This window comes from Gopherus evgoodei, chromosome 10 (genome assembly GCF_007399415.2).
Source record: "Gopherus evgoodei ecotype Sinaloan lineage chromosome 10, rGopEvg1_v1.p, whole genome shotgun sequence".
Lineage (NCBI taxonomy): Eukaryota > Metazoa > Chordata > Testudines > Testudinidae > Gopherus > Gopherus evgoodei.
In genome coordinates, this window is record NC_044331.1 from 77537593 (window position 1) to 77555428 (window position 17836).

General features: G+C 47.5%; 1 protein-coding gene across 1 annotated transcript in view; it reads left to right on the forward strand.

Moving 5' to 3' along the window:
* Positions 1-17836, forward strand: part of LOC115658351 (myosin-16) — a 48828-nt gene that overhangs the window by 18155 nt on the left and 12837 nt on the right. Inside the window, exons 19-33 of the mRNA XM_030577092.1 lie at positions 504-624; positions 2429-2565; positions 3597-3678; positions 5595-5768; positions 6649-6876; positions 8208-8312; positions 9278-9364; positions 9563-9708; positions 11148-11238; positions 12738-12794; positions 13627-13713; positions 14374-14619; positions 14883-15000; positions 15225-15352; positions 16912-17108. Coding sequence (XP_030432952.1) covers positions 504-624; positions 2429-2565; positions 3597-3678; positions 5595-5768; positions 6649-6876; positions 8208-8312; positions 9278-9364; positions 9563-9708; positions 11148-11238; positions 12738-12794; positions 13627-13713; positions 14374-14619; positions 14883-15000; positions 15225-15352; positions 16912-17108 — 2004 coding nt within the window. The remainder of the gene's footprint in view (positions 1-503; positions 625-2428; positions 2566-3596; positions 3679-5594; positions 5769-6648; positions 6877-8207; positions 8313-9277; positions 9365-9562; positions 9709-11147; positions 11239-12737; positions 12795-13626; positions 13714-14373; positions 14620-14882; positions 15001-15224; positions 15353-16911; positions 17109-17836) is intronic.

The following is a 17836-nucleotide window of genomic DNA, read 5'->3' on the forward strand; positions in this document are numbered from 1 at the left end:
GCCCTGGAGGACACACCCACAGAGTCCACACCTGTGACTGGGACAGCAGGCAAGAGCGGGTCAGCTCCAGCACGCACTGCAGTCACCTTGGTAGGCAGAAGGCAGGGGCCGTATTCACAGAGCCAAACACGCTGGGGCGGCGCATTCTGCATGAGGGAGAGGGTACGAGGGTCTGGTCTCTGTGGGGAACTGTGACTCTCCACATCATCCTGTCAATAAATCAGAATTTTTTCTATGGCATTACTACTTTAGCGCAAGTATAGTCCCGCAGCATTATAGGGTGTTTAATTTGTTTAAACTGTTTTTAATAATGTGCACGTGGCAAGTTTTCCAATCCGGTCAGCTTACGTTTGTGTTACTAAGAGCAAGTCGGGCATAGAGGCACCAGTTCAATAATACGCTACTGCGTAGGGCCCCATAAATCCTAAGGGCAGCCCTGCCTAGGTCTTCTACACTGGTTCTAACAGTGACTCTTACATCACTACACTTCTTTCTCATTCCAGATATCAAGTCTTGAACCCCACTGTAATCCCTCAGGGATTTGTGGACAATAAGAAAGCATCAGAATTGCTGCTTGGCTCTCTTGAGTTGGGGGAAAATGATTACAAAATTGGGCACACCAAGGTACTGGTTTTTCCTGTCAGATTGAGCTAAATGAATCCCAGACCACTGTCATTCAATTTAAGTGTATCCACACAGGGAATGGCACCAGTTTATGTTGATGTCAAAACTGATTTTAATTCACGCACTGGGACTTCTGTGTGTCAACCAGGCCTCGGAGTTAAAAGTTCCTACAGCAACCTTAGGCTCTGCCCTTCATTGCCTTCCATTACGTGAACTCATGGCCCAGAGCAATGGGACATGTTCCTTCTCAAATACAGAGCAATACAATGTGAAGGAGGCACAGTTTTAAAGATGGGCTAAATTTTCAGATCTTTTTGCTTTTCACTCGCTCCTTAGTGTATGTCTACACTAGAAACACTACAGAGGCACAGCTACAGAGACCTAGGGTGACCAGATGTCCCAATTTTATAGGGACAGTCCCGATTTTTCAGTCTTTTTCTTATGTAGGCTCCTATTACCCCTCCCCCTCATCCTGATTTTTCACATTTGCTATCTCATCATCCTATAGACACTACAGTGCCAGAAGGGGTTCTTCCATCGCTGTAGTAAATCCACTTCCCCGAGAGGCAGTAGCTAGAATTCTTTTGCTGACCTAGAAGTGTCTACACCTGGGTTTCTGTTGTCTTAATTACATCATGCAGAACGTGACCTAACGTTGTAATGTAGACCAGGCCTTAGTCAAGTAAAAATTCCACTAAAAATTTTGCCCAACTTCAGTCTTCAGTAAAAAAAAATGAGTCGACCTTGTTTTTTGCCCCTATAATCTTAGTGGAGCATGTCAGAAATGAATATCTCTGCATGTATATTTTGTGTGATCATATAATGAAATAGACAATTGTGATATATATGCAGAGGCGGAAAAAGTTCAGCTTTTTCCAGGAACTTACAATGGAATTTTCTAACTTGTATAATACTCCCACTCCACTTACTGCTTCTCTAGCACATTTCATCCTTCGATTTCCAAGTCAGTTAATTAAATCTTCCAGTGTCGTTGTTATCCCCGTTTTACTGCTAAAAGAACACAGGCAGAGAGAGGGTAAGTGACCTCACCTAGGCCACACAGCAAGTCAGTGCTAGAGCCGGAAATAGAACCCAGGAGTCTTGACTCTCAGGTCCTTGCTTATAAAAAGCCCAGCTTCAATATTTTATTAATATATAATTCTGTGTACTTACAGCAGTGGCCCCCTAACTTTATTGCCCACACCCCCCCTCAGCTCATCCATGCCCCCGGGAGCCATGGGTGGGAGCCTGGGCTGGGAGTGGGGGCCGCAGTCATGGGCCACGGTCAGGAATGGGACCAGTGCTGCAGCTGGTCAGCCGGGGTCCATGGTCAGAGCCGGGGGCTGCAGCCAGGAACAGAGCTGTGGCTCAGAGTGGGGCCGCGATTGGGGCTAGAACTGCAGTTGGGGCTACATCCAGGAGTGGAGGCATGGCTGGTTGTGGGGCCAGGAGCCAGTGGCTGAGGATAGGTGCAGGGCTGCTGTGGAGCTGGGGGCAGGGCTGGGTGGTGCTCCCACCCTGCCCCGTGGGGGCTGGCCTGAGCCCAGCCGCAGCCCCCCCAAATGTTCCTCCATGCCCCCTTGGGGGCGTGTGCCCCAGTTTGGGGACCAGTGGCCTACAGTGATAGTAAATATAGGTGGAAAGTCAGACAGGGCAACAAAGGCAGAAACCCACAGAAGGAAACTAAAAGGGGACTAACAGCCCTGAATAAGCCCAGATACATGAATAAGCCTAGAGACGGGGGCAGAAGTTCTGGTGCACGACCTGGAAGCCAAGTTCTAAGAGTCTCCTCTTGCTCTTCAAGGTGTTCTTCCGTGCCGGAGTCCTGGCCAAACTGGAAGACATGCGCGATGAGCGTCTGGCAAAGATCATGACCATGTTGCAGTGCCGTGCTCGTGGCTTCCTGATGAGGATTGAGTTCAAAAAGATGCTGGAAAGAAGGTATCCCTTTGAAATATGAGACACCACTTCATGCATCTGAGAGAACGCTAGAAACCAATTGCTAACATACTTCATTCTCTACTAGGCACCATGAAATGAATCTTGGAAGTCAACCCTTGGTCCTGGCATGCAACCAAAGTCACGGGGTTATGCACTGTGGATCTACATGGGAATCACGGGGATAAAGAATCCTCCCCTTCAGGCCACAGCTACAATAGCTCCACTACCTCCCATACATCTAATCTACTTGTTGATGGATTCACAAGCCCTGCCTCTGTTCAGGAACCTGATTGTGCATTGTGGTGCAGTGAACCCTTTGGAACACAGCTTCATGGTGCACAGTTGGTGTAGATCAGAGTGGGCCCTTAACATCATGGTCCCAACCCATGCAGTAGAACTGTATTGTTTCTGCTGCCACTAGGAGACATTGATGGCTGCAAGGTGGAGGCGTGTGGGGGAGGGAGGCAGATACTGCCAGTTAGAATCTTTTCCAGTTGATGCACCATATTTGTTTCCTCCCATGCATGAAACACCCATGTTCTACTTCAGTGGCAGCATTCCTTCTATTCCAGTACAACCCTGCCACCCTTTTCCTACCTCAGCACACTGCCGCTGACCTTTCTTGCACCTGGGACTGGGAGAATACTGCTCCATCCATTCCTACCCCACTCAGCCAATGAACCAGCATTACACAGCCTCTGTTACTGGCTCCAGTTTCCTGGTGGGATTCTATCACACTGCCACAGTGATACCCACCCAGTACAATACACACACTGCACAACGAACCTTTGAAAATAATATCTGCTTTAGGAAACAATCATATTCAGTGAAGAGAAAAAAACTCCTCTAGCCAATGGAGAAATGTGAGGTCAGCATTTAAGAATGAACTGAAAACTACTTCTCTCAAATGAGCTGATAAAGAAACTTGCTGCATACCAGGACAATGTCTTGATGTCTCAACTACCCAGTCCACATTGCCAGGAAACTGGGGACTGTTTCTAAACCACACAACCTGTTCTGTTTCATTACAGGCTAGGCCTGATGGCGATTCAGAGGAATGTTCGCAAATTCCTGCAGCTGCGCTTCTGGGGCTGGTGGAAATTGTATAACAAGGTGAGAACCATGCTCCCCACAAACAACCCCCCGCACACACCACTGTGCCCATCATACACAGACTGAAATAAAAGCAGCTGCAAGCGCTGGCAGTGGGTGGGGTGCTTGGATTTTGAAGATAAAGGGTAGAAAAAAAGAATTGCCTTGCCCAGTTATTCAGCGACAAGTAAATACACTCCGGGTGCCAATGACTTTCTTGCTAATTATTAACAGGGCAAGCGGCACAAATTATTTCGTTCAAGGTGATGCCAGTGCAGTCTGGAAATGGTGGAGGGATAGCTCAGTGGTCTGAGCATTGGCCTACTAAATCCACTTAGGAATCTGGGGCAAAAACCTGTCTTGGGATTGGTCTTGCTTTGAGCAGGGGGTTGGACTAGATGACCTCCTGAGGTCCCTTCCAACCCTGATATTCTATGACACTTTGAAATCTGAATCTGCCACCTCCATGAAATGGTAATTAGATTCTTCAGGAAATTCAAGCCCTGGATCACCCTCCTCCAAAAAAATAAAGTTCAACTCTGCCTTAAGCAGCTAGGTGTTGTAGTCCTGAACACTGGGGATGGACTCAGGCTATTAATTAAAACCTAGAACAGGGGTAGACAACCTATGGCACGTGTGCTGAAGGTGGCACACAAGCTGATTTTCAGTGGCACTCACTCACACTGCCTGGGTTCTGGCCACCGGTCCAGGGGGCTCTGCATTTTAATTTAATTTTAAATGAAGCTTTTTGAACATTTTAAAAACCTTATTTACTTTACGTACAACTATAGTTTAGTTATATATTATAGACTTCTAGAAAGAGACCTTCTAAAAACGTTAAAATGTATTACTGGCACGTGAAACCTTAAATTAGAGTGACTAAATGAAGACTCGGCACAGCACTTCTGAAAAGTTGCCGACCCCTAACCTAGAACAAAGTTTCTTGGTCCATTTCCCCACCAGCTCAGAAAGACGTGGCCTAAATAGGACAGATGAGCCCCATTCCACAGCAGTGGCTTCTTCTCTCATCTCCTAGGCCCATTAAGATTAAGATTTTTTTTTTGGTGGCAGGGGATGGAAAGGAGCATTGGCCAAGATATTCTTGCATAATAAATGCTAATGGACCCATACACCAATTTAAGGCCAAATTTAACAGGAACCTAAACAGCATCTGATAAATGTCCCTGAGTGCCCATTGGGAGCACAGTCTCCCACATATGCACATAGGGTGACCAGATGTCCCGATTTTATAGGGACAGTCCCGATTTTGGGGTCTTTTTCTTATATAGGCTCTTATTACCCCCCACCCTGTCCTGATTTTTTACATTTGATGTCTGGTCACCCTACCTGCACATGCAAAATTGAAGTTGCAAACCTTAAATATTCATTATTCCACCACCATTTTGTGTGTGCGCAAATGTAAATATCGGCCTTTTGCATGTGTGTAGAGGCCAAAACGTTAAAAATGTGGGTTCAATGTCTTCAATTTACCAGAAGTTCAGCACCTCAGGAGCAAAGACACAGAGCCTCAAAGGTACTTAGGCATCTTACTCTCCCATTGAAATAAATATTTTTGAGGATCTGGGCCAAAGAGCCTCCAAAAGACATTACATCAGATTTTGATCTCAGTTACACTGGTGTGAACCTGCAGTAGCTCTGATGATGTAAATGGCATTCAGAATCTGACAAACTATCCTGATTTCTCTGCTGGGGCCCAGAATTGTTAGGGTAAGTAGTTTATTATGATGTCTTTCCTGGAAGTTAACTCACAGTGTAGTGATGAAGCACTCCGCACCGACTCAGTCATTTCAGAAGACACCAGGCCCAGGCAATACTTCAATATGGCAATAAAGAGATCAGCTCGGGTGCATTCTGGGGGGAAATTGCTACAGAGAAGATCCATTTGTGAATCTCACTGGCTGAACTGCTTCTTACAGGTGAAGCCTCTGCTGCATGTGGCCCGACAGGAGGATGAGATAAAGGCGAAGGAAGAGGAGCTGAGGAATGCTTTGTCGAAGACTCAGGACCTACTTGATCGTGTCAAACAGCTAGAGGAAAATATGGCCACCCTCAGCCAAGAGAAGAATGATCTTACCATCCAGCTGCAGGCTGTGAGTTATTAAAAAAAGGATGGTTACCGGTTATGTCTCCTCCTTGGGCCTGTAACAGGGCACTGGCTATAGCTTTTCCAAATGATTCATAAAAGGGCTTGTTTTAAGAATGTGGAACAAGTAGAGACTAGTGGTAGATGGAAAGTGAGAGTCCCAGAGAACCACAGCAGGTCAAAGAAAAACCCAACTCTTCTAAAAACAGCAGGAGGCAGAATGGGCTAGTGGTTAGAGCAAGGCAATGGGAGTCAGGAATCCTGGATTCTCTTCCTGCCTCAGCCACTGATTCTGTGTGGCCTTAAGCAAATTACTTGGGGGAAAAATTTTCAAAACCGCCCTCTAATTTGGGTTCTTCCATTTCTGGTTGTTGCACAGTCAACCTATGGAACTCTTTGCCAGAGGATGTTGTGAAGGCCAAGACTATAACAGAGTTAAAAAAAGAACTAGATGAATTCATGGAGGATAGGTCCATCAATAGCTATTAGCCAGGATGGGCAGGGATGGTGTCCCTAGCCTCTATTTGCCAGAAGCTGGAAATGGGCGACACGGGATTGATCACTTGATGATTACTTGTTCTGTTCATTCCCTCTGAAGCACCTGGCATTGGTCACTGTTGGAAGACAGGATACTGGGCTAGATGGACTTTTGGTTTGACCCAGTACGGCTGTTCTTATGTAACTTGAAACACCGAAGGCCTGATTTTCAGAGATGCTGTGCAACCATAACTCCAGCTGGAGTCAATGCACCTTTAACATTCTAGCATAGCCGCCGGTGCTTCAGTGGAGTGGCTCTGACCCACTGTAATGGATGTTTGGTGCCACAAGAGACCAGAGATACAGTAGCATCTAAAATGATAAAGGTTGTGTTTCCCTCCCGCCATTAGGAACAAGAGAACTTGACAGATGCTGAAGAGCGGCTTACCCAGCTGATGAAATCTAAAATTGACATGGAGAGCCAGATCTCAGAGATGAAGGAGCGCCTGGAAGAAGAAGAGGGCACAGCCGCTTCCCTGAGTGCCCACAAGCGCAAGCTAGAAGGGGAGCTCAATGACCTGAAGCGCGACCTAGAGGGGTTGGAAACCACGTTGGCCAAGACCGAGAAAGAGAAGCAGGTACGAAGCATCGTTGGTGTTCTAAGGCCTGGTCTACACTGGGGGTGGGGGTCGATGTAAGATATGCAACTTCAGCTACGGGAATAGTGTAGCTGAAGTTGACGTATCTTATTTTGACTTACCTCCCATCCTCACGGCACTGGGATCGATGGCCACGGCTCCCCCCGTCCACTCCGCTACCGCCGCTAACCCTGGTGGAGTTCTGTTTGGGGAGCATGTATGGGGATCAATATATTGTGTCTAGACGAGACATGATATATTGATTCTTGATAAATCGATCGCTACCCGTCGATCCAGCGGGTAATGTAGACATACCCTAACTCTCTCTTCCTTGCCCTTTAGGGAAATAACCACTGCCAAGAGCAGGGAACCAACCAGCAAAGCTCACTCAGTCTGAATGCCCTTTGAGAAGCTAGCTCGGAAGCTGTCAGCTGTTCCCTCTCCAGTATTCAATATTCCATAGTCTCTAAAAATCTGTTATTCGTTCCATCTTGAGCTGGGATGAATCTGAATCTAAAACTTTTCTTATTGTCCTTTATTAGGAAGGATAATTTCCCTGTAACTTCCATGAATCTCTCTCTCTACAGATTTCAGAGTAGCAGCCGTGTTAGTCTGTATCCACAAAAAGAACAGGAGTACTTGTGGCACCTTAAGAGACTAACAAATTTATTTGAGCATAAGCTTTTGTGGGCTACAGCCCACTTCATCGGATGCATAGAATGGAACATATAGTAAGGAGATATATATACACATATTATGTTCCATTCTGTGCATCCGATGAAGTAGCCCACAAAAGCTTATGCTCAAATAAATTTGTTAGTCTCTGAGGTGCCACAAGTCCTCCTGTCCTTCTCTCTACAGAGACCTTCAGAGCCCTTCCACATCCTGTGTTAATTACCACCTTCCTTGCACTGCAAAGTCTTTCTTATAAAATGTGCCCCCGTGAATCCCTCCCAGTTGCCTTTTGTCTAAGTTTGGGGGATACTCCCTCTGTTCCCCATCAACCATTACTTTTTGGAACAGTCACCGAAGGTTTAAATCCATGATGTTATAGCCTTTTTGTGTCAGTGTGATACAGTCCCTGGGTCACGATCAGCAGATGCTTGTGGCACCCTGCTGCTTCCCCTGAAATCAGTGTTAGTTACACAGAAAGCAGGACAGGGTCCTTAATCTTCAACTCCCAGACACTGAGTGTGTACGAGAATTCAGTAGCAGATGTCCAGGTTTTGGCCTTCCCAGAGCTGAAGAACTACAAGTTAGTTGATTTGAGGGGTGCTAAAAGTTGACATGGCTGGTCGTGATCTTGACTATGTTATCTTCCCTGTCTCCAGGCACTAGACCACCGAGTGCGAACCCTGACTTCAGATCTCTCCGTCCGGGACGACACAATTGCTAAACTCCAGAAGGAGAAGAGGGCGTTGGAGGAGCTGCACCAGGTAGAAAAAATCTGCTCCATTTTCTTTATTGCACCCTAATAGCGTCCTTAGGGCTGCACTCTGGTAAAGGAGAAATGGTGTCCTACTCAGGCTATCGAGAGATTAAATTGCTGCACAAATGGGAAAGGATCCCAGGTCTCAGTCATGCTGGGGATTTGTGTCTCCTATGAATTACACATTGCAGAAGAGAAAAATCTTGCTCCTTTGCACTAATGGCTAAGGTCTATCGTCAACTGCTGAATTTTGTGTGAATAAATGCAAAACACACCTCCTAATGTTTGTACATGTCGTTTGCTAGCTCCTCTGGCCAAGGACCATATTTTTCTTACATACAATGCCGAGCCCACAGTCAGTCAAAACCTACCCCCCAGTCACATTCGGTTCAGCGGGCTGACCTAGTTAAGGCACATCCGTTTCCACAGCGTAGCATACAAAAACGTCATGATAATTAACTACAGTGCTACTAATATTACTGAATTAGTAAACGTTCAGCAGGCTCTTTTCCACACGTAACGACATCTTTGTGACATGTGAGGTCACTGCCGTTGTCTATTCTCACATCTCTGCTGAGCTAGGAAAAGACTGGCTTTTCCTGGGTGCAAAAGATGGTGTGTGGATTAGCCAAGAGCAAATGAGGGCGGTTCTTTTGCAATAATACATGTTATCATTGGGCCAGATCCTGCAGGGCTTGCTGACAATTTACACACAGCTCCCATCAATGTTAGTGGGTGTTGGGCCTGAATAAGGACTGCAGCTGTATCCCAGGATTATTAGTATCATCGTCAACCTTTAATAAGACACCAGGAAATTAAATAAATCATTAATAAACCTGTTAACCTAAGGAGCCGTCACTGAGAGTAACTGGGATTTTGGATGGTGTTTTTCTTATTGTCAGGACAGGGGTACTAGTCTTCCAGCCAACACAGTGCACCGATGGTGGCCCTTTTCTCTGTCTCTCTTTCTAGAAAACTCTAGATGACCTGCAAGCTGAGGAAGACAAAGTGAACCATCTGACCAAGAACAACAGCAAACTTACCACTCAGTTACATGAGGTGAGGACTGGTTGGTCCGAGATTGTAATTTCATTCATCACTGTGTGAGGGCTTGTTTTTAAAGATCGTTACATTGGGTGCCTCTGATGAACATCTACTGCCCGGGTGTTATCATTACAGAATGCTTGTCTCTACCCAGCCAGCTTTGTCAAATTCTTGTAACCACTGATTCTCCTCTCTCTTTTTATCTCTGATTAGCTGGAGGACAACTGGGAACAGGAAAAGAAGATCCGTGCCGAGGTGGAGAAGGCCCGACGGAAGGCTGAGGGTGACCTGAAAATGACCATTGAAAACCTCAATGAGATGGAGCGCGCCAAACTGGACTTGGAGGAGGTTGTTAAGAAGTAGGTGTCAGTCCATATGGAATCTCATTGTGTGGCGGATACTCCGCAGTCGAAACAGGGCAGCACCAGGGATCTGATGGTGTTAATTATACTGGAAGGCCACTTCATTAGAAAATCACTAGTAAGAGTTCATCTTGGGATCCTAGAAATCCATTACTAACCTAAGGCCAAGAGGAAGTGCTGTCTAATGGTTAGAGCAGAAGACTAGGAGTCAGGACTCCTGGATCTTATTCTTGAATCTTTCTCCAACTCACTGTGTGATCTTTGGTAAGTCAGCCTCTCCATTTTCCCTCTTATAAAATGAGTATAATCATACCTACCTCAATGGGTGTTGTGAGTGTTAACTGATCCTTATTTCTACAAGGCTCTGTGATCCTTAGATAAAAGCTGTTCTAGAAATGCAAAGTATTATCGCTAATTAGATCATTATTATAGTGTCACCACTGACTACTCTAGTGATAGGTCTGACAGCATTTCTCCCCTTCAAAATTAACTTTAAGGATGTAAATTCTCAATTACATATTATCAAAACCACTGCTATTGTTAGTTAAATAGCTAAGTAGCTAAGCAAATGAATACAGCTATTAATTAGTAGGTGCAAAGCGTGATAATGCCAGTCCTAGCAGGGAGCTCAGCAGGAAGTGCAAGACCCTTGTGCTCCCGTGCAAGGGAAGCTACGTGCAGACACAAGTAAGGTTAAGCACTAATATCGCTCCTCCACACTGAGCGAATGTATCAGCTCCCCTGGGTGGTCATGCCTTTCCCATCAAGGGTACAGAGTAAAAAGGGGGCAGGGAATGGACATGACTGAGGAGAAATTAGCTCAAGTACTAAAGCTCATCATGCTAAAGAGGCAATTAGCTATGAATTGCCTACTTAGCCCTCTCTCCTGTATAGCCTAGCTCAGGGCTGGCCAACTGTGGCTCCGGAGCCACCTGCAACTGTTCAGAAGTTAATATGCGGCTCCTTGTACAGGCACCGACTCAGGGGCTGGAGCTACAGGCGCCAACTTTCCAATGTGCTGGGGGGAGGAGGGGTGCTCACTGCTCAACCCCTGGCTCTGCCACAGGCCCTGCCCCCACTCCACCCCTTCCCGCCCCCTCCCGAGCCTGCCATGCCCTCACTCCTCCCCCCCCCCCTGCCAGAGCCTCCTGCATGCCAGGAAACAGCTGATCGGGAGGTGCGGGAAGGGTTGGGGAGGCGCTGATCGGCAGGGCTGCCGGCGGGTGGGAGACACTAGGAGCGGTGGGTGGGGGGAGCTGATGTGGGGGTCTGCTTATGTATTACTGCGGCTCTTTGGCAATGTACATTGGTAAATTCTGGCTCCTTCTCAGCCTCAGGTTGGCCACCCCGGCCTAGAGTCAAGGGTTCCTGGTGGAGTTCTTACCCATGTGACATCCCCTCCCACTTGAAGGGGTCTCTTGTGCCTTTTCTTGCAGGCGAGACATGGAAATCAATTCAATCAATTCTAAGGTGGAAGATGAACAGTCTCTGAATTTCACGCTGCAGAGGAAACTGAAAGAACACCAGGTGAGGAATGCTCCGGCTATTCTCTTGCCCTTTACGTCCTATTTCAAGACTCTCTGGTTTTCCTTTGCTAGTATCAAAGGGACTGTCCAAACTCACATGAGAAGTCAATCCACTGGCGTGCTAGGGAGCTGGATTGGCCGTTAGGGACCCATGTCATTCGTGACAAAGGACATGGACGCCACTGAAAAACTCCTCAAGCCAAAGCTCCAATAACACCAAACCTTTGTGGCTAGGGCCAGATTCGCCGCTCTGGCCTGTCAGTGTAAACTGGTGTAACTCTGCTGAAGTCAATGAAGCTACTCCGGGTTCAAACTAGTCTAAAGGCCATCACCATCTATCCTCTGGTGGGGTGGGATCTATTACCCATTCTCTACATGACAGGTAGAAATGTCAACTTCCTTTTCTTCTACGGAAACTGTTCTAAGAAATCCAGTGCAACACAGCAATCCAGGTCTTTTAAACTATCCTGTCAAAATGGAGACAAGGCCCCATTGTTTTTTAGGACCTCAATATTCTTCTCTTCCAGTAAGTCACACAATAGTCAGGTAGCCTCTTCATTTTCCAGGCAAATACAAAGCTCAGTTCAGAGGCAGCACCTGCGTGGTTTTTTTTTTCAGGGAAATGTTGATTTTTTTTTCCCCCCCAGCTGCTCTGTCTGAAGCCCCAGGATGTGTAGTCCCCTGCCCTTCAACTCACAATGAGTCAGTGGCTCAGTCAGCTCTGAGCTCCGCCCCGTCTTTTGTTCCGGCTACTTGCACTAGACCCTGTTTCTTTTTATGGCTGGAAAACTGCAGCCTCCGCTTTCAACTTAAAACTCATCACAGGTGTCCTGTCACAATGATGCGGCAAGAAGGAAGATGATCTAAGTGCAGGCACCTCTTGGTCTATTTATATCTACTGTAAAAGTATGGCTGGTCAAAAACATGGCATTGAAACTAAGCACAGGGACTTCTCTGAAGTTTCCTTTCTCCTGACCAAGAGGGGATAAAGCTGCGAAGAATGGAAGATGAAGCTCAGCCAGAGACCCCAGCCCATAAGGCCCCAAACTACAATTCCCACAAGGCCTTGCAATATTTCTGGTTTCGGCTGGAATAGTTCAGTTTTCAATATTTCACTGAAAAGTCAAAATTCATCATGGAAAAAAATGCCTATTTTCTGCCCAAATCTACTAACAAGTTTCCCCATGTAAATTGGTCATCTTTCCAAGGACCCACCACCCACACGAGATGTGACACTCCTCAGGAACAAGAAGAAATGCCTGGTGACAACAGGTCTTGCATGTTGGTCTTTTACAGTTTAGCCAAATTCCACAGGCCCTTCCCAGGAAAAACTCCCTCAGAGGTTGACAGGTGTTCTGACTGAGCACGGAGTACAGAGGTTAGAATGTACAGATGTGTTCATGCAGGTTCTTTCTTATTCCCTCAGCTACCCAGATATAAACACTGGACAGTTTACTGTTGCTTGTCTGATCGCTTGATATGCTTGTGTGTGTCTTACAGGCCCGTATTGAGGAGCTGGAGGAGGAACTGGAAGCTGAACGGGCTATGCGAGCTAAGGTAAAAATATCCTTCCAAAGAAAGAAGACTGTATGGTGCCAGTCCCTGATAAAATCAGCAGTGGTGTCAAGACCAGTCTTAAACTCTACTTTGCTTTCTATCCAGCTATCAGTGGGCAGGTACTCACACCACAAGGACCTCCTAGTATGCAGCAGCCCTCTGGTTTGAAATCTGTGTAGACTGAATGGGCCATGAAGAGTGAACTATCTGCCCACTGCAAACAGGAGCTTTGCAGTTCAGGGGCTGACCAGTTTGAGGGGAAATCTGTGGTAGAACAGGGTGGATCCCATCCTGGCTTTAATAAAAAAAATCTTTCCTTTTGCTCTTTACAGATATGTAACTATGTATGTATCTCGTATAACAATCCTTATATATGCTATTCCCTAAGCCAATTGTAGAGATCTGACTCATAACTATATTATCAGATCTAGTGATAGCAGAAAAGCTGTAGATAATTCACACTCCAAAAAGATATACTGTAAAGCATGCCCTACACACAAACTGTGGCTATGAATGGACAGCATGAACACATAACTTTTCCATTTCAGTGTGCTGTACAAATGATAACTTCTGAATTCTCCAACAAGCTACAAGGCAGATAAGTATTACGAGTCCCATTGCACAGATGGGGAAACTGAGGCATGGAGGGACTTGCCTATAGACACAGCAGGCACCAATGATTAGAGTTCAGGAATTCCTGGGTCCCACTCCTGAGCTCAAACCGTGCCTGACTCTCACCGTGGTTTCTGACATAGTCATGCTTTTTAAAAAAGGCCACAGGAGAATTTAGCTTTGTCAGCGAGTAAGAATTTCTTGCCTTCCCTCCCACCAGGTGGAGAAACAGCGCAGCGACCTCTCCCGTGACCTTGAGGATCTCAGCGACAGACTGGAAGAGGCCGGAGGTGCCACTACTGCCCAGGTTAGGAACTGACCCGAGAAGGGCATCTGACCCTTTGGTCCCCCTCCTTGAAGAAAGCAAAACATTAGTGAGTTAGGAATATCTCCAGAGCATTTTCAGAATCTGCACTGAGCTAGTGAGAAGGCAAGATTTTACACCCCCTTGTATCACCAAACCTTTACTAACCCCCAACTCCCCCAAAACCTTCCCCAAGCAGAGTTTGACCCCCAACAGGGACACACGTCAGAAACTCCAGGAAGTCTGCCATGAACTTCACTTTTGCTATTGACTTTACATGGACAGCACTCAGAAACTATGGTGACACGTAGCAGTATAAAGCCCTTAGATTCTCCTGAGGAATTCATTTACTAGCATGGAGAAGGGGGGGTGGCAGATGACTTGGGTAGCGTTTCCATTAATTCCACAATGAAAACATTTGGACTGAAGTCCAAAGAACGTTTCTGTTTGAACTCCAGCCCGATGCTTTGCCTTCCGGGGGATCTCCTCCTGGTAGCCAGCGATAAACTCATTAATGAAATTACACCAGGATGGAGCTGGTGAAACAAAGCAAGAGAAAAGGCATCAAAAAGCCTTTCAAACAAGACAGCCCCTTGAGGCACATGCTGCGAATTGGCGGCTCTCCTCATCCTGGTGGATGGTTTGTGCTCTCTCCCTCTGCAGATTGATCAGAATCGCAAGCGTGAGGCCGAGCTGCTGAAGCTGCGGCGTGAGCTGGAGGAGGCAGCCTTGCAAAGCGAAGCCACAGCCTCGACTCTGCGCAAGAAGCATGCAGACTCCATGGCGGAGATGGCGGAGCATGCGGAGAACCTCCAGAGGGTCAAGTCTAAGCTGGAGAAAGACAAGCAGGTCATGAAGGCTGAGATCGAGGACCTCAGCGCCACCATAGAGACCATCCAGAAATCCAAGGTAAGGCACAAACAGCCAGTGTCTCTGAAACCCAGCAGGAGAGCCAGGGGGGCTGCATATGTGTTGAACCCCTTCAATGTCAGCTGAAGCAGAGGCCATTCAGCAGCTTGGAGTGCCAGGCCCACATCCCACTCACCTGGTCCATGCTAGTCGTTCCATTAGAATGACAGCTAGCAGGACAAACTGGGTGTGCCCGGGAGCAGAACTTGGCCCTTCAAGTCAGACTTTGCTTTTGTATGACTGACCTCACTGTTCATTTACAGCTGAATGCTGACGCCCATGTCCGCAAGCTGGAAGACAACTTGGCTGAGGCTAATTCCAGGCTGGCTGAGATGGAGAAGAACCAGGCTGAAATTAACGCCATCAGGACAAGACTCCAAGGTAAACTCCCTGCTCTCCTCTGACATGTCTGCCCCATACTGTGCCCCACTGGGCCTCCTCTTTCCCCTTCCTCCCATCTAGCTCTGGCAGTCCTGTCCCCTCTAGCCATCTCTTGCGCTGCAAAGTCTTTCTGGCAAGGCCGTGACAGTCCAGCTTTGTCAACTCTTTCAATTCATCAGTGCAGAATTATTTCATCTCGCACTTGTTCTGCGCTTTATTTGTAGCTGAAAACAGTGAGCTGAGCCGGGAGCATGAGGAATCTCAGAGCAGGCTTACCCAGATTGCCCGCATGAAGACTACCCTCACCTCTCAGGTGGATGACTTGAAGAGGCAACTGGATGAAGAATCGAAGGTGTGGATGATAGCCCAAGAGGGGGCTGCTGGCTGGATAGCTGCACTAATTGCCATCCCATACACTGCTCTCTTCAGAGAAACAAACCTTTTATTGTGTTAATGACCCACCTCTAGCCATGGAAAATCAGCCTGGTCCAATTCATCCCTGGGGTAACAAATAATACCAATTAACAGCACTTGTTATCCATGGATCTTGGTTGTAGGTACCATTAGTCCCATTTTACAGATAAGGAAATGAGACCTAGGGCAGTGATTCTCAAACTAGGGCTGTCGCTTGTTCAGGGAAAGCCCCTGGTGGGCCGGGCCAGTTTGTTTACCTGCCGCGTCTGCAGGTTTGGCTGATCGCGGCTCCCACTGGCCGCGGTTCACTGCTCCAGGCTAATGGGGACTGCAGGAAGCGGCGCGGGCCGAGGGATATGCTGGCCGTCCTTCCCCCAACCCCCATTGGCCTGGAGTGGCAAACCGTGGCCAGTGGGAGCCATGATTGGCTGAACTTGCAGACGCAGCAGGTGAACAAACCAGCCCGGCCCACAGGGGCTTTCCCTGAACAAGCGGCGGCCCTAGTTTGAGAACCACTGACCTTTTTCATAGCCCCACAGCCCAAGCCCCGTCAGCTTGAGCCAGGTGATCTGGGCCAGTTGTCCTACGGGTGTTTTTATCACAGTGTAGACAAACCCTCAGAGGTCTTACCTGAGTCAGTGGAAGAACTGAGAATAGAACACGGTTCTCCTGACTCCCGCTCGTATGCCCTAACTACTGGATCTCACTGCAGATGACTCCAGCTGAGTTACAGTTGGAACAAATTAGACTGACAACTATGGCAATATTTCAAGTACCTCCTCTGCCCTGGAAGCACGCAGCATATTCTGCAGGCAGGCTCCGTTTACTTGGTGCATCGCTCCACTGGTGTATCAGTACATCTCAATCATGGCAGACACTGTTTCTCGGCTTAGAATGAGCACAGAATGGGCTTTCCATGGTAAATCAAGTGAAACACCAAGCCAAAGCGTTGAGAACGGTGCAAGGCCAAATTCTGCTCTCAGTTATATGAGTGCATGTGCAACTCATTCACAGCAAAGAAGTAACACCTATGCACAGAGAGTGGAAACTGCCCAGTGACCGTGAATGTATTTGTATTGCTGGCCTGAAATGTTTCTAACAGGCTCAGAACTGAGTTGTTCCATCTGAGCACCGAAAGGCCAGGAAGTTACTCCAGTGCCTTTATTAACATAAGAACAATCATCGTGCGTCAGACCAAGGGTCCATCTAGCCCAGTATCCTGTCTGCCGACAGTAGCCAATGCCAGGTGCCCCAGAGGGAATGAACAGAGGCAATCATCAAGTGATCCATCCCCTGTCGTCCACTGCCAGCTTCAGGCAAACAGAGGCTAGGGACACTCAGAGCATGGGGTTGCCTCCCTGTCCATCCTGGCTAATAGCCATTGATGGACTTATCCTCCAGGAATTTATCTAGTTATTTTTTAAAGCCTGTTACAGTTTTGGCCTTACTTTAAGCTCCCAACGGAGAAGTAACTCATGGTGGTTTTGGTATCTCCAGTCCCGTAGCACCGCTGTCGTGAGCCTGGCCAACACAAAACATGATCTGGACCTGATGAAAGAGCAGCTGGAGGAAGAGCAAGAGGGCAAAGCCGAGCTGCAACGCCTGGTCTCCAAACTCAACACTGAAGTCACGACATGGAGGACCAAATACGAGACGGATGCCATTCAAAGAACTGAAGAGCTGGAAGAGACCAAGTGAGCATTTGACTTTCAAGGCGCCAGAGAGGGGATGGGGGTAGCCAGTATTCAGGTTGGCTGTGGAGCGAGTCAGAGATAATGGCAGTGAGTTTTTGGAGCATAACTTGAAAAAGCTAAAGAGAAAGCAAGAGCGTCCCGGTCAGGAGAAAGAGAGAATGTTGCCTATAATAGTAAATAAAGGATGTTGAGAGCTAAATCCCCATTGCTGCCTGGTATCAAACACAGCAGACACATTCCTAATAAAGGGCCAGGTTCAGATATCCCTACTCGCACCTAAGCGGTACTTTACTCCTCAGTCAGTCCTTGTGGAGTCAATAGCACTACTCATGGGGAAAAGGGCTACCAAACCAGAGTAAGGCACTCCACCCCAGGGAAGCTGCACAGGCTGAAAGCGGAGCCCTCTTGGCCGTGATCCGTCTGAAAAGAGCACCGTGAGGAGAGCTCTTAGCCCAAAAGCCCCAGTTTACATCTCTTGACTCAGATCAAATAGGTCAGGTTTACTTTAGATTTGATGGATCAGGCATTGGCTGAGGGGGGCCAGGGAGCAATTTACCCTTCTCCTCTTTGCAGTCCTACTCCTTGAGACCCCCTAAGTGTCAGGCCAAGGAGAGCTCAGTGCCAGCAAACCACCCAAGAGCAGAGGGCTGAACTGTGGCCCCGACCACTCTTTCCAGTAGAAGAGATAAGCATGTTGTTAGGGGTGCTGCTGGGTTCCTTCTCTGGCA